At 40.9% G+C, this 24,675-nt stretch overlaps 1 protein-coding gene across 3 annotated transcripts in view; it reads right to left on the reverse strand.

Moving 5' to 3' along the window:
• Positions 1–24,675, reverse strand: part of ERGIC1 (endoplasmic reticulum-golgi intermediate compartment 1) — a 137,913-nt gene that overhangs the window by 18,373 nt on the left and 94,865 nt on the right. For all 3 annotated transcript variants that reach the window (XM_063292403.1, XM_063292402.1, XM_063292404.1), the window contains exons 5-7: positions 20,840–20,964; positions 8,171–8,275; positions 2,681–2,741 (exon numbers count right to left, since the gene is read on the reverse strand). In XM_063292403.1, coding sequence (XP_063148473.1) covers positions 2,681–2,741; positions 8,171–8,275; positions 20,840–20,964 — 291 coding nt within the window. The remainder of the gene's footprint in view (positions 1–2,680; positions 2,742–8,170; positions 8,276–20,839; positions 20,965–24,675) is intronic.

The raw sequence follows: 24,675 nt of genomic DNA on the forward strand, positions 1-24,675 counted from the left end.
TAGGGCTGGCTCATCTGAAAGCTATCACGGATCCTCTGCTAGATCCACTGCCAGTTTGCTTATAGAGGAAACAGGTCAGCAGATGATGCTGTCAACATGGCTCTATGTTATATTCTGCAACATCTTGAATCTCCGGAGTCTTATGTACGAATCCATTTTGTGGACTTTAGCTCAGCGTCCAATACTATTATTCCAGGAATTCTTTATAACAAATTGGTCCAGCTTACTGTGCCGGACCTTACCTGTAGGTGGATAATCAGTTTTCTAACAGATAGGAAACAGCATGTGAGGTTAGGCAAAACTATATCCAGTATTTGGTCAATTAGCACAGGTGCCCCTCAGGGATGTGTGCTCTCCCCGTTGCTTTTCTCCCTCTATACCAATGACTGTATTTCAAAAGATTCTTCTGTCAAAGTTCTGAAATTTGCAGATGATACAACTGTTATTGGTCTCATTCGGAATGGTGATGAGTCAGCATATAGATGGGAGGTACAACAACTGGCCCTGCGGTGTAGTTATAACAACTTGAAACTGAATACACTCAAAACTGTAGAGATGGTTGTGGATTTTAGAAAGAATCCTTCTAACTCCCCTCTTCTTACTATATTCGATAGCCCAGTATTAGTGGTGGAGTCCTTTAAGTTTTTGGGCTCCATAATTTCTCAAGGTCTGAAATGGACGCTTAACATCAGAACTATGATCAAAAAGGCACAACAAAGGATGTTCTTCCTGCGTCAACTTAGGAAGCTTAATCTATCTCAGGAGCTTTTGGTATAGTTTTACAGAGGAATTATTGAATCTGTTATCTGTTCTTCTATAACGGTTTGGTTCCGCAACCAAGCAGGACAAATATAGACTTCAACAGATAGTTAAGTCTGCAGAAATAATTATTGCAATCTGCCTGCCTTCTATAGAAGACCTGTATATTGCAAGGGTCAAAAGGAGGGTGGAGAAGATATCTGCAGACCCTTCGCATCCTGGACATAAACGGTTTCAACTTCTACCATCAGGACAGCACTACAGAGTACCATATGTAAAAACATCTAGGCATTGAAACAGTTTTTTCCCTTGTGCCATTGCTCTGTTGAACTCCTGATTAATGTAGCCTGATATAATGATTGACAATGTATGGTAAGACATGACTGCTAAGATGTGACCGGTAATGCTCTGTTAAATGTGAACATATGTTAGACAACAGATGCAGTATGCTGTCCCTTAATTCTCCCTTTAAATATGAGTGTGTGTTAGTTAACAGCTGTAGTGTTATTTCCTTCCATTTTTCTTTCTTTCTTGATTGTATAGTTTTAGCAAATAACTTTATTACTTTACTATTGCTTATTTTTGATGTTATGTAAATATCTTGAGAGCTCCTCCACCGAAGTCAAATTCCTTGTGTGTCTAATCATACTTGGCCAATAAAGTATTCTATCTCTCTCTCTCTCTCTCTCTCTCTCTCATCCTTTTTTTTTTTTTGGAACTGCTAGATGCTTTACCACACTCAATGAATTTTTCCAGTAAAATATAAAAATCTAATTTGACTAGATATTGAAAAATTATTCTGATTTACAACTCTCTATCATAATGTTTACTAGAAAGTTTTCAATACCAACAAGAGTCTGAAGAATTTTGGGATAGTTTACAACAATTTTCCATATATTCAGTCTTACCCACTTAAAATTCAAATAGCTTTTTTTTAAAAAGCATTACTTTTATGTCATGGATTATATTACTACCAATGAAGGATCATCAGATTTAAAGTTGAAATCATCTGACTGTATGGGAGGAAGCTGGATAGATATGGGTTTATGGATTTTTGAAACATAATCTCATAGCAAAGATAGAAATTCCATAGGACAGGAAACAGTCTTTCAGCAAGGGCTAAGTGGAACTAGTTCTGAACTACAGTTACCTTAAGATAATCTAACTCATTGCATCCTATAAGTACATACAGAGGAAGGAAATACCAGGCAGAAAGATGTTGGCTAGGACCAGGTTCATTTCCTGCTCTGCATGATCCTTAAAAGCTCTTCCAACTTTGCATCTCTTTGCCCTGGCTCCTTTGTTTCTTTCCTTCAGAGACACATGCGCATACACGGATGCTTTGCAGGAGGAGACCTGTATACGTCTACGGTGGCAAAACTTCAGAAGGAGTCTGGTAGCACCTTTTCTGACTGACAAATTTTATTAAAAGGCATAGGCTTTTGTGAGCTGCAGCTAATTTGAGGGACCATTCCAACAAGTCTTCTGAAGTCGCTCTTAGAGACAAATTTATAAGAATAAGTTTATTCTTCAGGCATCATACATCTCTAACTAGCCACAGTAATCAACAAACCCCAGGCTGCAGAGCACATCAACAGTATAAAACATCAAGTAACTAGTTTTTCCTAACCTGGTGCTCTTCATTATAGATGGTACTCATCTATAATTCCCAGCCAGCATGACCAGCTGGCTGAGAATTATGTATTCAAATATATCTGAAGACTACCACATTGAAGAAAGCTGTTATAGATAATTGATCTGGGCCTCTTTTATAGCCAGGAAAATCAAGTCTGTACATGCCAAACTTATTTCATTGCTTAAAACACCAGTGATACAATCTGATTAGTTTTTGTAGGCCTCTCCTATCATGAATTCTGTACTAACAACAGATGGACTCCTGAACACCACAAATTGTACGTACGGTTTGAACTGAGTTTGTTCGTTCCCTCCAGTGCATTGAATGCTCCATGAATGTTCTGGACCTGAAAAGAGAAAGACTATAGAATATATTTTTGCATTAAGTATCTGATTTTGTGTTCTCCAAAAATGAATAAAATAATTCTTAATCACAGATAAGAAGGAGAAGAAGCAAAAGGGACGAAATCTCCTCAATCTTCATACATTATACAGTTTCATATTGATGTCATCATTCATCCTTATTTGGGAACAAATTTCTCATATTTCCAGAGACCCTGTAAACAAAATACCTTAAAGCAACTGAAGCATCTCAACACATGTACAATATTTGGCATATATTAGCTTATTTTATAAAGTAAGAAATCCTGAGCATATAAAAATAAGTGAATCTCACCAAACTTCAATAGGATTTTTTAAAAATTAAAATGCACAAATATCAACTTTAATTAAGGCTCCTAAGTCTTGTGCAGTTACACAAAAGCAACAACTGACAGAAGAGTAACACATATAAAAGGATGGTGCAGCTGGTTTTCTAAAGAGGCATTCAAATTATTAACAACCCTAAAAGATTTGCCCTGTACCAAGTGGCACAGCATCCACTGAAAGATTATTCAGAAACATGACTGCAGCTCTGTGTTTGACAGAACTTCATTCATAGATGTGTCATCAGAACAGCTCATTGAGAACCAACATTTTTTAAAAAACAGAGCTAATGCCAAGTTATGAGCTCAGGGAATCCATTTCACTACAAAGGCAAAATACTTGTGTGATCTTGCCTAAAATACAAACGCAGATAGAAGGTAGTATGATTGGTTTAGATTCAAGTTGGAACATAGAAATTTTAAGACAGTTTCCTTTCTTCAAGACTTATAGCCTGAAGACATTCAAAGAATCAATTTATCCTTTGGTGAGGCTCAAAAAGCCACTGGTTTCTAATAGGCAGTTGATGCACAAAATCTGATCAAGTGAACTGCAGGGCACAAAAGCTTATGCTTTTTAACCAAATGTGTCATCAAACACCAGGTAGCACTTATAGGAGACAGTCATGCTTTATTAGTATTTCTGTCTATCACCAGCAATCTTAGAAGTCCAAGGAGAGTTACCATGTCTCAGCAACAGAACATGTATCAAGGAGGTTCCAGATTCAATCCTAGGCATTTCCAGTTTTAATTCTTACTTTGTTTTATTTTAAGAGATCTAGGAGTGAGTAATGTTGCCAACCAGAACAGAAACAATGGTAGACTAGTTGAGCAAATAATGTTTTTCTAAATTCACAAAAGACAAGATTCATCACTGCAACATGCAATAATATAATAAAGTTTTGGGGGTGGAAGAAAGGAAAGCAGCTGATGTGACTAGTAGGCATGTGAGGATTGCTATACACATGAAACTGACTTGATTTAGATTCAAGGTGTATAAGGGCCAAGGGAGTTTTCTGAAACCAGGTTGGAAGGGATGAATTCAATGGAAGCATTCTGCTATCAAAAAGTGCCTGACCACTCAACCCACCACAGCACAGCCAACACAAGCTATGAAAAGGATAACACTACCATATGTCAAAAACATCTCATAAACAACCAACAGACTATTACAAACACACAGCATCACCATAACACACAAACCAACTAAAACCCTCCAAAACATTTTAAATAAACCAAAAGACTCAGTAGCCCAAGAAGAAAAAAACAGGAGTCATCTACAGCATACAGTGTAAGGATGGTAACAGCCACTATGTAGGACAGACAGGCAGAAGACTAGCAGAGCACATCCATGAACACCAACTAGTAGTCAGAAGACAAGATGAAAACTCCTTAATCTCACAACACATGGACAGACTCAACCATAGTTTCAACTGGGAAACTGTGAGCATCCTAGACCAAGCTAAATCCAAAAACGCTAGGGAATTCCTGGAAGCCTGGCACTCAGACAAATCAGCCTTCAATAGACACATAGAGATAAACTACATTTATACACCATTCAAAACAGACAATAAAAAAAACCTAAGACCAGAACACATCCTCTCCAGCAGCCTACACCCAGATAAGCAGGGATTAACACCAGATAAGCAATCAGGTAGAAAACAATACCCTAATCAAGGAACTACCAAGGAGAAAACCATACCCCCACCAACCCTGGCAGGGCAAGCTGCTGCATAAAAACAAGGAGTAAAACCCACACTCACTAGCACTGATTATTTATTTATTTATTGAATTTGTCACCGCCCATCTCCTCCAAGCAGAGGAACTCTGGGCGGTTTACAATATAAAACAATAAATATATAATAAAATTTCAATATAAAACACATTATGAAACAATTTTTATTGTTTCATAATGTGTTTTATATTGAAATTTTATTATATATTATATATATATTATGTTACCTAGTAGGGTAATGAAATGTCTGCAAGCAAACAATGAAGCTCAGAGAGCACCAAGGACTCCACAAGTTCAACCCTGAGCCACATATATTCTCTTCTATTAGTACTATTCTACGTTGCACTGGCCAGACTGCATGTCATGTTCACTGTTTCAGTGTGCCTGGTACATCGTAACACTTCACATGTCATTTACTGATTGTGTGTTTGATTTACAGGGAAAGGAGGTTTCCATTGCCCGGACTGTTATCTCTGGGCTGAGGGAATGGAATGTGTTTGGGTTTTCTCAAATGTTCAAGGTTGCTTTCCCAGGATGGGTGAAGACGGTTACTGGCACCTGGGAGGGGGTGGTTAAAATGGCTGGGTGGGGGGAGGTGTTACGTTTTGAGCCGAGGGTTCTTAATTTGTGTTTGGAGCACTTTTGCTCGTTCTCAGCTTTCTCTGTACTTGCATACTAACCCTTCAATAAACCAGATTTCATAAAGTTCACTTGTGAGTCTGGCTCTGTTAGGTTAGGCAGTCGTTACACTGCACCTAGAATACTGTGTCCAGTTCTGGTCACCACAATACAAAAAATATGTTGCGGAACTGGAAAGAATGCAGAGAAGAGCAACAAAGCGGGTAAGATGCTTGCAGGCTAAATCCTACAAAAAGTGGTTAAAGGAATTGGGTATGCTTAATCTGAAGAAGAGAAGGCTAAGGGGAGACACGATAGCAGTCTTCCAATAGGTGAAGGGATGTCACAGGGAAGAGGATTTATTCTCCATAGCACCTGAGAACCAGACAAGAACCAAAGGGTGGAAGATTTACAGAGAGAGATCCAAACTGGAAATGAGGGATTTCCTGATTGTGGGAGCTACTAAGCAATGGAACAGCCTGCCTCCTAAACACATACATGCTCCATCACAGGAGGTTTTCATGAAAAGATTGAACAGCCATTTGTCTGTGATGGTCTGAGGATTCCTGCACTGGGAACGGGGGTAGACTGAAAAATCTCCAGGATCCCTTCCAATCCTATGATGCTATGTTTTTTTATTTTTTCTTTATTTTCTTTATTTTCTGTGGAGTCCTCTGGATGCACTCTGCTAGTCTTCTGCCTGTCTGTCCTACATAGTGGCTGTTCCATGAACACCAACTAGTAGTCAGAAGACACAATGAGAACTCCTTCATCTCACAACACGTGGACAGACTCAACTATAGTTTCAGCTGGGAAACTGTGAGCATCCTAAACCAAGCCAATTCCAAAAACGCCAGAGAATTCCTGGAAGCCTGGCACTCAGACAAAGCAGCCATCAACAGACACATAGAGGTAAACAACATTTACATACCATTCAAAAGAGACAAAAGAAAAGCCAAAAGACCAGTACACTCCCTTGCCAGCAATCAACACCCAGCTATGCAAAAATCAACACTAGGATTAACACTAGATGAACCATCAAATAGCACGGATCACCCTAATCAAGGAACTATTAACTCAGTCAATCAACCAAGCAGCAAACAACAGCCCAATCAAAGAACTCCCAAGGAGAGAACAACACCCCCACCAACACAAGCAGGGCAAGCCACGGTATATAAACTGAGAGCAAGGCACCACTCCCTCTTTGCACTGAAGAAGTTGCCTAGTCTGGCAATGAAACATCTGCAAGAAAACAAGAAGGCTGAGAGAGCACCAAGGACTCCACAGTTCAACCCTGAGCTACAAATATTCACTTCAATTGGTATTTATTTTCTATCCCACCTGTATTATTTTTATAAATAACTCAAGGCAGCGAACATACCTAATACTCCTTCCTCCTCCTATTTTCCCCACAACAGCAACCCTGTGAGGTGAGTTGGGCTGAGAGAGAGGGACTGGCCCAAGGTCACCCAGCCGGCTGTCTTGCCTAAGGCGGGACTAGAACTCTCAGTCTCGTGGTTTCTATTGGTTTAACCAATAGACCAAACTGTTTAGCTTTGCTATTACATTCACCATTTTTACCTCTCTTTCTGGATTTTTCCTGATGCTAAAATGCCCACTCCCCCATTTCTGTGTTGCAGACTGTAGAATGTTTCCCAACCTGTCACTCTCTAGTTACAGTATGTTAGGAACGGAACACCCAAACTTTGGAAGTTGCACTCCCAACAGATCTGGAAGATGCCAGCTTGGGTGAGGCTGAGACAGAGCACAAGGGAAGATATGTCTTGTACTACACTTAGATATAAGTGCATAGCAAATAAAAATACTAAATATGTAAGTATCTTTTTCTATCCTACCAGCTAGCTTGTAGGATATCCATCATTCATAGAGAAGATGAAGCATTAATTAGGCCTCTAGTCATAAATCTACCTCTAGTCATAACAAAGAGCACAGACTGTTCAAAGCTGTTCTTTATGTGTGAGACAGAACATTTGCAATATCTATCCAAATATACCATTGCCACTCACCTAGAGAGTACAAGGAACTATAGTGAGCCACCACTGGCAAATGCAATTAAGCAAATAACTCCCTAATAAATAATCAATCATTTATTGATTCCTGAGGAATAGGAGGAACAAGAATCAATGGCCAAACAAATAATTCGAAACAGGAGCTTTTATAGTTTAAAGAATAAACAGTGACAATTTGTATCCTCAATATTAGCAACGTCTATTTTTAACATGTTGCAAAATATTATTCAGAATGCACTGTTACATAAAATAATGTTTTTCTAATTGAAGTAACTTGTCTAGTTTTCATTTCCACCCAATTTTTCTTTTCAGTTGTAAACACAGAATCCCAAATCACATAATTGCATAATAAGATATTCCTAGCAGTTGTTTCTAGCAAACAAGAGACATGCACAGATGAGCTCATTCTCAACTGGCTGCATTGCACAACTTGACAAACCCTTGCCATTCACAAGCAAATGGATTTCCATGTATCCAGTATGCATATGTTGGTAAGCACCCATCCCATCTCTTGAAAGAAACAGACCTCACATAGCCTTTTTTTTTCAGATGTATTCACCTGTCCCAGCAGAAATAAAAGAATATATCAGATTGAACGGAGCCTCCTTCCATTTTGCAACCTTTTTTTCTCTATGTATAACTGTTTAGCAAGATGCACAACCTTCTTGAGGGCGGTAGCTCCCAGGACTCACCTGCAGCTTGTCACCAAAGGAGAGTTTGTGGATGACATGTGTCATATCAGGATTCTGAGGCTGTGCAGTGGCACTATGTGTAGATACATGAAAATTTCCTGGAACCTAAAAGAAAGCAAAGTTCATTTCTGTTGTGCTTCAAGTTCTCAGCAACCAACATTTGATGTGTAATCTGAATCTTCAAAAACACTTATAATACCTGAAAAAAGCAGAATAAGCAATGCCTGAAACGTTTATACACTTAAGTTCCCCCTTTAAATGTTCGTTTAATAATTCCAAGCATGCATGAACAAATTGCAGGCCTCAGCAGAGAGCTGGTTATCTAAGTTAATACGGCAAATAGAACAAATGATACACACACACACGTATTCCCACCTGCCTTACAAAGCAGCAAACTAGGACATTCCCAAGTTGGTTGGCTGTTGGGGAGGGCCCCAAGCGCAATGCAACTTTATTTTTTTTAAGTGGATCCATTACGATTCCTAATGGCAGGAGTTCAAGGCAGTAGCACTCGCTCCCTAAATGTTTATCCTGTCAGCCACAATCTAGTGAATAGGTTGGACTTAGCAAAAGTGTTATCCAGAGTTATCCAGAAAGTTTCCATGGCTGAGTAGATTTAAACCTGAGTCTCACCAGTCCTAGTCCAACACTTTATGGATGTTTCCACTATAAGAATGAAGGAGATTATAACAAAAATTATTTGCTAGGAGGTTCCAGCCACAGAACATTGGGATCTTCCTTCCTAAGGGAATTGTCATGTTCACTGATTCAATGTAGTTTATACATCGTAACGTTTCACATGCCATGGTGCTGACGTGCGTTTCTGTTTGGAAGGGAGCTGCTGTGAAACCTTGTACCAAGCTCTGTATATGAAATCAGTACAATGGAATGTGTTTGGGTTATGTTATCTGTTCAAGGCCTTTTCCCGCAGACCATCAGAAACTGCTAGGAGCACCTGGGATTGTGAACTTGAGAAGATTCTACGGGGGGAGGGATTTCATTTGCACCGAGGGTTTTTAGTTTGAATTTGGCACGTTTTCATCATTCTCAGCTTTCTCTGTGATCCTGCATACTATTCTTTAATAAATCAGATATCTTTGAATTCCTGTTCATGAGTCTGACAGTGTTTTAGAATAGGCAACCATTACATAAAGCTGAGAATCCCCAAAGTTGTACCGTTAGCTCCTACCAAGATCAGTTTCTTGTGAGGGAAAATAGTTAACGATGGCTGAGTCCAAGCTCATGACCAGGGGACTTGAGGAGACGGCTAGCTTGATGCCCGAGTTGACGGTCAAGAGCGGAGAACTGAACCTCACCCCAGAACCTTCAGACTCCCGGGATGGATCGAGTTCCAATTCTGATGTGGAGGAATCTAACGATGGAGAAGAGCCAGAGCAACCGGCACCCAGCGAATTGCTCGCAGAGTTGATCACCTTGGATGAAGTAGAGGAACCCCAGCCAGGGACGTCGGGGGCATCCTGGAAGTATCGGTTCCCACTAACCCCAGACATAGAATCTACTACGGTGTCAACAGAGAGAAAGCCAAACACGCGAGGGAGGGAGGACTCTCAAACCCCTGAAAGGCTAAGAGTGATGGAGGCCAAAATAGAATCAATAGAGTACATGCTAAGAAACCTGTCTCTGTCATTGGAGGGGCAGGGGAGGCGCAGAGGAGATCCCAGCTTCCCGCAACCATCCCCCATCCTCCCATCCAGACTGCGAGCGGAGCGGGGCCAGAGACGACTCCGGGATGAATCTCCACCCCGCAGGGCTCGATCACCAGTGTCCCAACCGTGAAGAGGGAAAGCTACTGTAACCTGGGGCCCAAGCACTCAAGTAGCTGCCGATTCCGCTCCAACAGGAGTGGGGGTGAGAGACTTTTCTGTCAAGTTTGATGGGGATCCAACAAAGTTATCTTTCTTTTTAACTAATGGTAAAAGTTACATGAGGCAGTTTGGAGCACACTTCCCTTCCAAAGAGGCTAAGATAACTGCCATTGCCACCAAGTTGAAGGGTCGAGCGGCTGACTGGTATGTTCAATTAAGTGATGCTGACTCCCCTGCACTTGATTATTTTGATGATTTCATGTGGGCATTAAAGCTGCATTTTGAGGATCCTCTGGCCAAGGCAAGAGCTAAGAAGGCGCTGAAGGACCCAGAGCCAAATGTCCATAGCTGATTATGCCCTAGAGTTTAAGGCTCTAGCTGGGAAAATCCCTGACTGGTCTCAGTCAACCCTAACAGAACGGTTTAAAGAGGGACTCAACCGGGACATCCTACGGTGGGTGTTGTGTAGAGACGACCCAGAGTCATTGTACGACTGGATCTGTCTGGCAGGCAAGGCTGAGCATGCTCAGCATACCTTCATGCAAACTAGAAAATCTGAAAAACCACCCGCCACCATGAAGGGACCCCGAAGTGCTACGACTGCTGCCCGGCCAAGCTATAGAGCTTGAGATGAGGAGAGAGATCGGTGCTACGCGAGGGGTCAGTGTCTCCGATGCAGAAAGGAGGGCCACCGAGCAGCTGATTGCTCAAAAGCCAAAGCTGGAGAGCGAGCGGGGAAGCCGCCGGCCAAATCGCCTCCCCCTCGCAGCGGATGACAGCAGCCAAAGGTACAGCCAACACTGAGGAAGTAATCTACTTCTCAGGAGAGGCTGAAGACGACTCTAAGGAGCCGGCGGGAAATGCCAGCCACCTGCTATGAAGAGTGCCTGCGGGCAGGTGAAGGAGGATGGGCGCGAAGATGCTATGGTGAGTGCTGACTGTCCCACTTTAGCAGTAAAAGTGAAATTGGGTTCCCACACAAAAACTACAGAGGTATGGGCTTTAGTTGACTCTGGGTGTTCCAGGTGTTTAATTCACCCTGATCTGGTTGCTGCTTTGTACCTGCCTAGCTTCCCCCTCCAGCAGTCTTTGATCTTCACACAGTTGGATGGTTCAACGGCGGGGGGGGGCGGCGGCAACCAATTTCACTGGAACTGTGGCAATGCAAATGGGCAGCCACCGTGAGACTTTGAAATTTGTGGTGGCACCTGTTGACAACCCCTTGGTAATCCTGGGGATCCCCTGATTGACCTATCAAAGCCCCTATATAAACTGGGAGCACAGAACTGTGACTTTTAAAGATGCATTTTACCAAGCTCCTACAGTGGAGATAGTTGCACGTGTGGGGGTTGGAAGGGCTGCAATTGCCACGCCGCGCCCTAACTTGGCACATTTAGAAGGCTTGCCTGATCAATACTAAGACTTTGCAGACGTATTTGGGGAGATGGAAGCAGATCAGCTACCCCCCGCCCCCATCGGAAAACTGACTGTGCAACAGAGTTGGTTCCCAATGCTCAATTGCCCAAGCCAAAAATTTATCCAATGACTCAGAAGGAGCTTGAGGCATTATGGGACTTCATTGACAAAAATCTGTCAAGGGCATTTATTGAACCTAATTCCCCAGTTGGGACCCCTGTGTTATTCCGGGAAAAGAAAGATGGCATGCTTTGACTCTGTACTGACTATCGAGGGTTAAATTCCATCTCTATTGTCAACAAGTACCCTCTCCCCCTCATGAAGGACATGTTAGCTCATTTGTCAAAGGGCAAGATTTTCTCCAAGCTTGATCTTCGCGAAGCCTATTTCCGCATTCGCATACAAGCTGGGGATGAATGGAAAACTGCTTTTAATTGCCCACTAGGATCGTTTCAGTACAAAGTCCTCCCTTTTGGGTTTGCAGGGGCACCCGGAGTCTTCATGCAGTTGATTAATGAAGTTTTACATGCTCATTTGTTTAAAGGGGTCCTGGTTTACTTAGATGATGTTCTCATTTACACTGAAACCGAGGAGGAACACAAACGCCTCCTCAAACAGGTGTTACGCAAACTTAGAGATGCCAAACTCTATGCCAAACTTTCCAAATGTGAATTTCACAAAACCCAACTTGACTATCTGGGCTATCGGGTGTCTGACAAGGGCATTGAGATGGACCCTGCAAAAATTCAGGCGATTCTAAGTTGGGAATGTCCCCGCACCCAGAGGCAATTGCAAAGTTTCCTAGGGTTCAGTAATTATTATCGCCAATTTATCCAGGGGTTTGCTGAGATTGCCTTGCCCCTCACTGATTTACTCCGTACCAAGGGCTTGGGGGAGACACGCAAAGTAAAACATCCTGGAGCCGTGCTGAATTGGATGCCTGAATGCCAGGCAGCATTTGAAAAGTTGAAAAACCTTTTCACCGCTGAGCCTATTCTACAGCACCCCAATCCTGAACGCCCCTTTGTGGTCCAAGTTGATGCTTCTGACTCCTCGGTTGGGGCTATTTTGTTACAGAGGGATTCTGAAAATCACTTAAAACCCTGCGCTTATCTGTCCAGGAAATTTTTTGAAACCGAACGCCGTTGGCATGTTTGGGAAAAGGAGGCGTTTGCTGTAAAAGCCGCTTTGGAAACCTGGAATCACCTCCTTGAAGGCGCTAAATGCCCCTTCAAGGTTTGGACCGATCACAGGAATTTGGAAGCCCTCCGCACCCCCTGGCGTCTCAGTCCTAAACAAATTCGCTGGGCTCAGTTTTTCAGTAGTTTCAACTTCCAGTTAAAATTTATCCCGGGAAAGAAAAACTTTCTGGCCAATGCTTTGTCACATTTACCTCAGGAACTTGACCAGGTGGCAGATGTGGTTGGGACTGTTCTCACTGAACCACAACTGGGCTTGGTTGCTGTCACTCGGAGCCAGACCCATGCACAGGCAACCCCGCCCTCAGCTCAGTCTGGGAAGTGGAAAGTGCAAGTTCCTTCTCAGTTACAGAAGGACTTTCTCCAGGCACTGAAATCTGACACTTGGTTGATAGCTAATAGAGACACTGTTTCTTTTGAAAACAGTCTGGCGTGGGTGCAACATCGCCTTTATGTGCCTGAAACTTTAAGGTCTGCTATTTTGCAGCGTTCCCATGATGATAAACTTGCTGGACACTTTGGTTTTGTCAAAACCTTACATTTGGTTCGCCGCCAATTTTGGTGGCCAACATTGAGACGTGACGTAAAAGACTATGTTGCTTCCTGTCCTGTTTGTGCCATGTCAAAATGGAAAGGAGGGAAACCACAGGGGCTTTTACAGCCAGTGGCCAGTCCTACCCGTCCTTGGGACGAGATTTCTATGGATTTTATTGTGGATCTTCCTCCCAGTCAGAAGAAAACTGTTATTTGGGTTGTAAAATATTTTTTCTCCAAGCAAGTGCATTTCATTCCATGTGCATCCATCCCGTCAGCCCCACAATTGGCACGCCTATTTCTGCTCCATATCTACCGCCTCCACGGTAGCCCCTCCCGTTTGGTCAGTGACCACGGGACACAGTTTACTTCCCAGTTTTGGAAATCATTTTTAAGATTGATTGGCACCAAACAAGCGCTGTCCACATCGTCCCATCCCCAGACTGATGGTTCTACTGAGATTTTAAACTCCACTGTTGAACAATTTCTTAGAGCATACATTAACTACCATCAGGACGATTGGGTGGAGTTATTACCTTTTGCTGAAGTTGCTTACAACAATGCTGTCCATCAAAGTACCGGACAAATCCCTTTTCGCGTGGTTTCTGGTCACGACTTCGTTCCCATCCCTGAACTGCCACAGCCCCCTTCCCAAACATGTTCTGCATCTGACTGGGCTGTTCAACTGTCTGATTCCTGGCCGGTAATTCAACAAGCTTTGGCTGATGCCCAGGCTGCTTACAAGCTGCAAGCTGATAAGCATCGTTCCTTACAACACGACTTCAAAGTTGGGGATCAGGTGTATCTATCTACTAAATTTATCAAATCACCTCAACCCTCTCAAAAACTTGCTCCCAAATTCATTGGTCCCTTTCCTATTGTTCACCTTATCAATCCAGTTACCGTTAAATTGGACCTGCCTCACAATTTGAAACGATTGCACCCTGTTTTCCATTGCAGCTTGCTTAAGCCTATGCACCACTCCTCACGCTGGCACCCTCAACCTCCTCCTCCTGCTCCAATCATGACTGATGGCCAGCAACACTTTGAAGTCAAGGACATCATTGATTCCCACAAACTTCAAGGCACCCTGCAGTATCTCGTCCAATGGAAACATTTTCCTCATCCTGAATAGGTGTCTGCTCACCATGTTAACGCTCCTGATTTAGTTAACCGTTTCCACCTTGCTTATCCTTTAAAGCCTGCTGCTTAATGTAATCTTTATTTGGGGGGGGCAGTATGTCAAGTTCACTGATTCAATGTAGTTTATACATCGTAACATTTCACATGCCATGGCGCTGACACGCGTTTCTGTTTGGGAGGGAGCTGCTGTGAAACCTTGTACCAAGCTCTGTATGTGAAATCAGTACAATGGAATGTGTTTGGGTTATGTTATCTGTTCAAGGCCTTTTCCCGCAGACCATCAGAAACCGTTAGGAGCACCTGGGATTGTGAACTTGAGAAGATTCTATGGGGGGAGGGATTTCATTTGCACCGAGGGTTTTTAGTTTGAATTTGGCACGCTTTCATCATTCTCAGCTTTCTCTGTGATCCTGCATACTATTCTTTAATAAATCAGGTATCTTTGAATTCCTGTTCATGAGTCTGACAGTGTTTTACAATAGGCAACCATTACAGGAATATACAGTTGTAATTGAAATTATTCAGCCCCCATTGCAAATCAGGCTGATTGTCAAAATGTACAGACTTTCAGCTGTTTGCAATGAACAAATCAAACAAAAGCAATTGAAATAGCTCAACACAATGAATGCTTCAAGTGGTGTCCCCAAAGTCAACTGAAAATGCAACTTATAATGACTTCTCCAGTCTCAAAATTATTCAACCTCTTTATGGCAAGCATCTTCAGTACTTAGTAGAGCACCCTTTTGTTGTTATGACCTGCTGCAAATGAGATGCATAGCGAGAAACCAGTTTCTGGCAGTGTTCCTGAGGAATCTTAGCCCACTCATCATGAGCAATGGCCTCCAGTTCAGTAATATTCTTGGGTTTGCATGCTGCAACCGCCTTCTTCAAATCCCACCAGAGATTTCCTATGGGGTTCAAGCCAGGTAACTGTGATGGCCACTGTACAGTCTTCCAGGACTTCTTCTGCATCCAAGCCTTAGTGGAATTTGAGGTATGCTTGGGATCATTGTCCTGTTGGAAGGTCCAATGACGCCCAAGCTTCAGCTTACTTACAGACGGCATGACATTTTCTCCTAGGATTTCCTGATACTTCAATGAATTTATCTTGCAGTCCACACGCTGCAGGTTTCTGGTGCCAGAGCAGCCCCAGAGCTTCACCGAGCCACCACCATGCTTAACTGAAGGCAGAGTGTTCTTTTCAGCATATGCTTCATTCTTCTTCCTCCAGACATACCGCTGATCCATCGGGCCGAAAAGTTCCAGTTTTGTTTCATCACTCCACAGAACAGAATCCCAAAACTGCTGTGGCTTATTTATATGATTTTGAGCATATTGGAGCTAACTTTTCTTGTGCTTTTGGGTTAGTAGTTGTGTACGTCTTGGGAGTTCTGGCATGGAAGCTTTCTGTGTTTAGTACACACCTTACTGTGCTCACTGAAACCTCAGTGCCTGTTGCCACCAAGTCTTGCTGCAGGTCTTTTGCAGTCACTCAAGAGTTTCTCTCCACCTGCCTTCTCAGAAATCTGGTTGCAGCCATTGACAGCTTCCTTTTTCTGCCCCGTCCAGGTAGTGTAACCACTGTTCTTTTAACTTTGAACTTGCAAACTATGCTTCCAACTGTGTCTCTAGGAACATTCAGTGCCTTCGCTATCTTTCTGTATTCTGTTCCTTGTTTGTGAAGGGCAATGACCTCTTCTCTTACCTTTTTGGACCATTCTTTTGACTTAGCCAGACTGTATTTCTAACATGCAGTCAAACGTGACACTCAACAAACCCCTAGCCACTTCAGGTATTTCATGTGTTCCAGCTCAAGCACACCTGGTGCAACTAATGAAGCCCTTGATTAGTTGCATCAGGTGTGCTTGAGAAAACACCTGTTTTGCATACGGTATGTGTGCTGTTCTGACGGATTCTCTTCAGGGTGTTGAATAATTTTGAGACTGGAGAAGTCATTATAAGTTGCATTTTCAGTTGACTTTGGGGACACCACTTGAAGCATTCATTGTATTGAGCTATTTCAATTGCTTTTGATTTGCTCATTACAAACAGCTGAAAGTCTGTACATTTTGACAATCAACCTGATTTGCAATGGGGGTTGAATAATTTCGATTACAACTGTACTATTTGCACTTGAGTAAGCATAATGCCTACCTGTGAATCCATCTACACATAAGCACCTTATTATGTTACAAGCAATGACTTCACTTTAATCCACATTTCTCACCACAATGTTGGGAAAATGAGTTCTTTAAAGCAGTTCTTTATGCTCATGCACAATAAAGGCGGTCTGGGAAAAATAATATTTCTCATTGAATTATAATTGAACCAGAGCTACTGAAGAACATGACTTCTACTTTTGGTTCCTGAATACAAGGAAGAGGAGGGGAGGAACAAGAATTAGTAGCCAAACAGGAATAAATAAATATTAATAAATATTTTATATTTTAAGAGCAAAAAACTGCACTGGACCGTTTTATGTTTTGCAATTAGTCACCAAACACACTAGCTAATATGAAAAACATTGTAAAGAAAATAATTGCACTCTATCAAGGAAAATGTTTACACCGCAAAATGAGCAAGAGTGATCTGTGCACCATTTTTAGGCATGCTCTAACATGAATTAATAGGAAGAAGCAGTACAATTTCATAGCCTGTGGTGCAAAAAGGAGGCATGAGTTAGCTATACATCTTTATTATAGCAACAGCATGCCACACACTCCTTCTTCCCCACCCTGTGGAGTCATAAGTGGCCTTATATGATATGATTACCTAATGCCACCACACCCACCCCACAAAGCAGGCCTTGTTTTTCATGGCTGCTGGTGAACTTGGGGCTCTACTCCCATCCTGAGAACGGAAGATCCTTGCTCTTTAACATCAGGATGCTCCTTCCCATCAGGGTGGCATTCTTTATTAACTAAGAAGTTCTTGAAACAGAAGGCAGCCTTGTATAGTACTGCATTAGGCTGCAGCTCTTTGCACTGTGGGGACTCCTAAGAAACCCTACCCTAGAATATAATTAAATTAGCCCTAGAAAGGTAAACTAACTGAAAGTGTTCCATGATTGTGTTTCTAGCATCACAGGCTTCAGCGCTGCCTCTTTTACTCAATTACAAGTTTGCATAGCTCTGACTTTTCTTGGTACTTATTAACATTTTGCAGTCTTCAGTTTGCAGCTGTAGGCTGATTCTTTCCTTTTCCTTTGAACTTTCCCAAGGAAGTCTTTTTTGTTGTCCTTAGTATTCTTTGTATTGAGCAACATTTTTGTCAGCCCTCCCAGGTAAACCAGACAGGAAACACGACAAGATGAGCTAATTCTACTTTATTGTAAGGCGACATTAACAGAATCTTGCAACTCTGGAAGTACAAATCTCCTGCCCTCCCTATTTATTGCCTGAGCAGTTAGGGCAGGCCATTCCTAAGCTTCTTTCTCTAACTGTTAAGCTGCTGTGGGCTCTTCCCTCTTTTATCTGATCATTCCCTAGGCAGCATCTCTTCCCCTCATCCTTCAAGGTTATTCCCACATGCCGTTACAGTCTTCTGACACTCTCTCCACAGTTTTGAGCAACCTGTCCCCCTCCTTTTTTTCTTACTATATGCAACCTTTGTTTTCACATCTTCTTTAAGTTTTTGGTCTAATCACACTGGCTTCTTTTGCCATTTTTTCCTTACTGGGATCATCTGCAATTGTGCTTTTAGTCCTTTTTAGGTACATCCACTAATCTTGAGGGTTTTTTCCCATTAGCTTCTTTTGCCATGAAATCCTATTTATTGGTGCCCTGAGTTGTTAAAATCCACTGTTTTGAACTCATAACTTTTCTGAAACATTCATGCTACTTCCACTTCATTGATTAAATTGAAGTCCAAAAGAGCCAACCCTGTTTTAATCCCCCATCTGAAGGAAAAAGTTGCCATTAAAAGAATTTCCTGGAATGGCCAATTCCTGGCAGAGTTTGTCTCCCAACGGATATTGAGTCCCCCATCACTACTTGTTTATGCCTATTTGAAAAATCTGCAGTTTGCTTTTGGAAAGCATCATCCTCATCTTCTCCTTGGCTGAGCAGGTAATTAGCAACTATTTTGCTTTTATTCATTCTTCTACCTATTTTATCCCATAATTTTGCCATGTTCATTTACCTGGATTTGTAAAGAGGTGTGGACACTTTAAACATAGAGTTCAGCTCCTCCCTTTCCATGGCTTCTGTTCGTTTTGAACAAATTGTAGCCTTTAATCATGGTACTTCAATTGTGAAACTCATCCCGCTTCTTTATTACACTGTCATCATATTTTCTTTCTTGTACTAAGTGCTGAACTTAATTTTATTTCCCATAATCTGAGTGATAATGTACAGAAGAGGCCATGAACTTTATGAACTAGTGTTCTTCCTTATTTTTCAGTGAGCAATTTAAGAGGACCTGTTACAGTTCCTACTTCTTTCTACAGTGCACATGTTTATTTGAGGTCCTTACTTTTTGCATTTCTAGACCTAGCCCTGCAAGATACAATTTAAAGCTCTCCTAATGCCACTCATCAGCCTTCTCTCAAATATATTTGTACCTGTCATGAGTGAGGATGGCGAGCAGGGGGCTCCCATCCAGGCTGTAAAGCGCATGCGTAGCACTGAGGAATTAGGTGGCCATTCAAAGAGACACAGATCGGGCCCGCCTTAGTCTTTGGGGTTTATATGTCTGGGTTTTTCCCACGCTTCTTCAGTTTGTTAGGATTCTCTGTTATGTAGCAGTAATAAAACACTAGAGACCTACTCCTTGTCTCAGCGTGGTTCCTGGCTGTTAGGACAGTACCAGTCCTTGTGAGGTACAATCCATTCTGTGCCAATCAGACCACTGTCCTCAAACAACACTACTGACACTATTTGCATGGTTAATTATTCATTTGCAGTATTCTTCTTTTCCTTTCCAGTCTCCTTTGTGGACTAGAACACAAACGAGAATACTACCTGAACCCCCAGTGTCTCGTGCTTCCTTCCTAGATCTTGATGATGATATGATTGTAGTTGTCCTTGGCAATATCATCTGTCCCCATATAGATTAGTAGGAAGGGATAACTGCCTGTGGACTTGATAGATCTTGGAAGTTGTTCTGCCTCTTCCTTGATGTGTGCTCCTTACAGTATAGTTAACAAGCACATGGATCTCATTGGTACGCATTTGTTCTGGTTCTTCTTATTAATGAATCCTCAGCTATTACAGCTCTCTTCTTTCTTGCAGGGCACAGCTGCATCTCCTCTGTCCATTCTATCTGCTGTTCTACAGCGTCTTTTCCCCACTTAGAGACTATTTCTTCTGCAAGAAGCCTGTTTATTGTGAACAGTCAATAACAGCTGAGAGCATGTACATATTCACATTCTTTGCTGTATCTCTTTGTTCTCCTGCACTTATACCTGACATGCAAAAACAGCTTCATATGCTGCAGCTATTCCATATGCTTTGCACACAAATATCGCAATCACACAGATGAGGCAGATTCATGGTTCCTTACTATCTGGTTTTACCCAGAGACACCACTCTTATGTAATTGAAAGGGCAATATCAATCTGGTATTCTCACCTATATTGATCCTCTATATTAGCATTAGATAACTGGTTTGCATTACAGAGAGGCAAGGATGAGACAAACACAATATATTAGATACCCACATATGTGTGCATGCCTTCAAGTCAGTGTTGACTCCTGGTAACTGTCTGGACTAGTCCCTGCAGTTTCTTGGCAAGGTTTTTCAGAAGTGGTTTGTCATTGCCTCCTTCCTAGGGCTGAGAGAAAGTGACTGGCCCAAGGTCACCCAGCTGGCTTTGTTCTGAAGACAGAACTCACAGTCTACTGGTTTCTAGCCTGATGTCTTAACCACTACACCAAACTGGCTTGATATTGAGGAACTGGGGGTCTTATTTTACTCCATTTCAGTTTGCCCGCTTGTCATTCTAGTGATGCTGTCTTTGTTTCTGTACTATTCTTTGCTTTGTTTGCAAAATATCAAGATCACCATGAAAATAAATGTTGTTTATTAACAAGTTATTTCAAAATATCAGGATGGGATATTTTCTTGCTAAGCACTCCAACTGTTGCCTGAAACAGCAGAATGGAAAATCTACTTAAATGTACATTGCTTCATCTCATGGCAACATTCCATGGAACAGAGACAGAAAATCAATTTTTTTTAACAACATTCTGATTTCCAGGAACCAAAGCTATATGAAAACTGTCAACCAGGACACTTATTCAGGAAGAGGTTCAAGTTTCATCAGTTATTTCTGCAATATCTTCTTACTCTTATTATGAGTAAGAAACAGTTGCAGATACTAATGCTATTAAGGGGCAAACTTAACATGAAACCTATTTCTTTCTTTGTAAATGAAACTTTTACACCTCATTTCTTCACAATCCAAGGGCTATTTTAAACAGCTCTCTTCCTTCCACAGCAGTGTATGATCTAAATCACAGTTCTTACAGCACATTTGACTCTATAAACATACAAGCAGTTTCTGACAAAGCTTGTCACCATTTCCCCAGGATGGTTTCAGTTTTACTTGCCTTGTTGATGCTGAAATGACCCTCAAATCTGCATCCATCTCCATTATTCAGAGGAATTTTCATTGAGTTATCAATATGGCCAACTTCATGTCTTCCCATTTCATCCTGAATATCCAATCCAATCACTACAGGTCCAAGGATCATGTACAAAAAGATAAAGAGATAATTTGTTATAAATGACTTAAGACAAAAACATCCACTGTATTTCCCATTGTAAAATGGAAGTGGAACTAGATAGAAAAATAATCATCGTTAAAAATTATCATCATTAAATATTTTATGATCCCCTAGTCTAATGAACTCATAGACATCCAAATATCCTGATAAATTCTACCAGAAGTATTCAATGAGCTAATGCTAGAATGCAAGTATTAACTCTTCTTTAGCAAGTAATGACAAGCTACTAGTATTTGGTATGGCACAATAGTGCTCCCCAAAACATCTGGTCAGTTGACCCCATACATAGAGGGCTGAATAAATGGAATATAGCTTTTATTTCCCCAAAACCCTCTCCAATATAATCCCATTTACACAATGGCACAACTGGCAAAAACTAGAGTCTACCTTTATCATTCTACCAATAATTACTAGGAAGATAGTATTAGCTACTAGATAATTTTTGATTTCCTGGCTAGATTTCTAGAAGGGCCTGAAGACATTGCTTTGCCATCTGGGGATCTGGTAATGTAGGTATGGGGCCTGCAAAATGGCTGTATTGGTAGTGAAATTGAATATGCTGTCCCACAGATGGTTTTTTTTTTTTTGCTATGGTTTTAATGGTTTTTATTGTTTTTAATATATTTTAAATGATTTTTGTTATGTTTTTGGTTATTTTGTTTCACTATTTTTGTGTTTTTAACTTTGTATGCTGCTCAGAGTCATGTATGTGAGATTGGCAGCTATATAAATTTATCAAATAAATAGAGTATACTAATACTTATATTGTCTTGCTAGTATGTCATAGGAGGAAAAGACAACCAAAGCTTACAGTGAATGAGCTAGTAGAATATGCTACTAGAATGAGCTAGTAGAATATCACCTTTGTCATTGGAAAATAATCTCCCAATTTTCAAGCACAGAAACACAAAAGATATCCACTTGGTTTGCTCTCAGTGTTCTTATGAACCTTTCCACTAAGCCAAAAGGTTTTCTATGTTGAGATACTAAGGCAGCCATTTCATAGTTAATTAAATGAGGCTGGCTAGATAAAGCCATAGTTCAGCATCATAATATATTTTTGTCATGAAGGACTCAGGTTCCACAATGGTATCTCCTATTGACTGATCGATTATGTGCCATCAAGTCATTTTCTACTCCTAGCAACCAGATGGATAGATCTTCCTCATGATGATCTATCCCTAACCTGTTTTTTCAAGTCTCCCAAGGGTACACTCATTGCCACTGTAACTGAGTCTATCCATCTTGCTGCTGGTACTTCTCTTTCCTTCTACCTTTCCCAGCATTCGAGCCTTTTCCAGAGAGCTGGGTCTTCACATAATGTGTCCAAAGTAGGATAATTTGAGCCTGCTCATTTGTGTGTCAAGTGACTTGTTAAATGATCTATCGGTTTGTTTTCTTGGCTCTTCATGGTATTCTCAGGAGTCTTCTCCATCACTAAAGTTCAAAGGCATCAATACCCTTCCTATCCTGTTTCTTTAAAGTCCAACTTTCGCTTCCATAGAGTGTCACAGGGAATACCATGGCTTGCACGATTCTGATCTTTGTAGGCACAGACACGTCACAGCGTTTGAGTATCTTTTCCAAGGCCTTTATGGCTGCTCTACCAAGAGCTAGTCTGCAGGGTATTTCTTGACTTCTTGCTCCTTTACTATTTTTTATATATATAATTTTTATTAAATAAATTTTTAAAAGAATAAAAACAATACAAATTTTGAAAGAGAAAAATAAGGAAAGTAAAGAAAGGTAATAAGTAAGTGAAAAAAGAGAGGAGAGGAGAGGAAAGGAGAGGAGAGGCTTCTGGTCTCCTGAACAGCAGGTACAAGTACATTTATATTTTACCCTCTCTCTCTAAGGTTACAACAAAATTTCCTTCTTTCTATAGTCTACCCTTTCTAATCATCAAAGCCATAAATCAAAAGTTCATTTTTTTTCTTTTTTTCAGCAAAAAGTCCATAAGGAGTTTCCAGTCACTAATAAATGTAGTTATTGTCCTTTCTCTAAACAAACAAGTCAATTTTGCCATCTCTGCTAATTCTGTCATCTTCACCAGCCATTCCTCCATTGTGGCTACTTCAGAGACTTTCCATTTTTGTGCATATAGTTGTCTCACAGCAGTGATCATATATAAAAACAATCTTCCATAACTGTTTTCTATCTATCTATCCATTAGTCCCAACAAGAAGAGTTCTGATTTCAAGTGAATATTATTAATCTTTAAAATTGTTTGTATCACTGTATGTATTTGAACCCTAAATTTTCTGGCTTTTTTGCAAGTCCACCAGGCATGATAAAAAGACCCTTCATGTTGTCCACATTTCCAACATAAATTTGAAGTACTTTTATACATTCTAGATAATTTTTCTGGAGTCATGTACCGACAGTACCTAATTTTATAAAAGTCCTCTCTTAAATTATAACATAATGTAAATTCCAGTCCTTTCAGCCACATATTTTCCCATTGTTCCATCAGTATATTATATCTAAAGTTCTTAGCCCATTTTATCATACACTCTTTCACTATTTCTTCTTCCATTTGAAATTTCAACAAAACTTTATACGTTTTAGCAATTACAGTTCAAGTTAAACATTTGTACATAGTCCAATTTCAAATTCTGTCTTGTGCTGCTCAATTCCTAATGTCCTGTTATCTCTAAATCTTTCTCTTAACTACGCATACGAAAACCTTTGAAAACTAAATCCCCCTGCAGTCAATTGATCTCTTGATTTCATCTTATATTCTCCATGCTCTTGTTGCAACAACTCTTGATAGTTAACCATCTCTTTCTGCTGCTGTTTCTTTTCTATACAATGCTTCTTGTGCTGAGAGCCATAAAGGCATTTTTGGGCACAATCTGGGTTTATATCTATCCCATATTCTCAATATGGCACTTCTCATATAGTGATTTTAAAAAGCTACATTAACCTGAACTTTATTGTACCAAAGAAAGCCATGCCATCCAATCTTCAAGTCATGCCCTTCTAGTTCTTGACTATTTGTTCCTTTACTATTGATGGTTGATCCTAAAAAACAGAAGCCATCTTTGATATCTCAGTTGTCAATTCTAAGGCTGGTTGTTCTACCTGTTGTCATTTGTTTGGTCTTCTTTATATTTCATTTTAGTCCCATTTTTTCACTGTGCTCTTTGACTTTTAGTACTAGGGCTTGCAGATCCTTAGATCCTTTGCGTTTTTGGCTATCAGGGTAGCATCATCAGCATAGCACAGGTTACTGATATTTCTTTCTTCAATTTTAAACCACACTCTTCTTCCAATCCACCTTCCCTTAATATATATTCTGCATATAGGGTGAAGAAATAAGGGGAAAGTATGCAGCTTTGTTGCAGTCCTTTGCTAACCTGGAGCCAGTCTATTTCGCCCTGTTCTGACCATATAGCGGCTTCCTGACCTGTAAATATGTTTCTCATGAGGACAATAAGATGTTCTGGGATTCCCATTTTCCTGAGCACTTTCCGCAGCTTGACATGATCAACACAATCAAAGGCTTTTCTATAATCAATGAAGCATATAGTGACTTCTTTTTGGTATACTTTGGCTTTCTCAATTATCCAGCCTGCATAAACAATAATGTCTCATATTCCTTGGCCTTTTCTAAAGACAGCTGGAACATCTGGCATCTCTTTTTCTGTGTAGGGCTC

The sequence above is a fragment of the Candoia aspera genome, chromosome 2, assembly GCF_035149785.1.
Source record: "Candoia aspera isolate rCanAsp1 chromosome 2, rCanAsp1.hap2, whole genome shotgun sequence".
Classification (NCBI taxonomy): Eukaryota; Metazoa; Chordata; class Lepidosauria; order Squamata; family Boidae; genus Candoia; species Candoia aspera.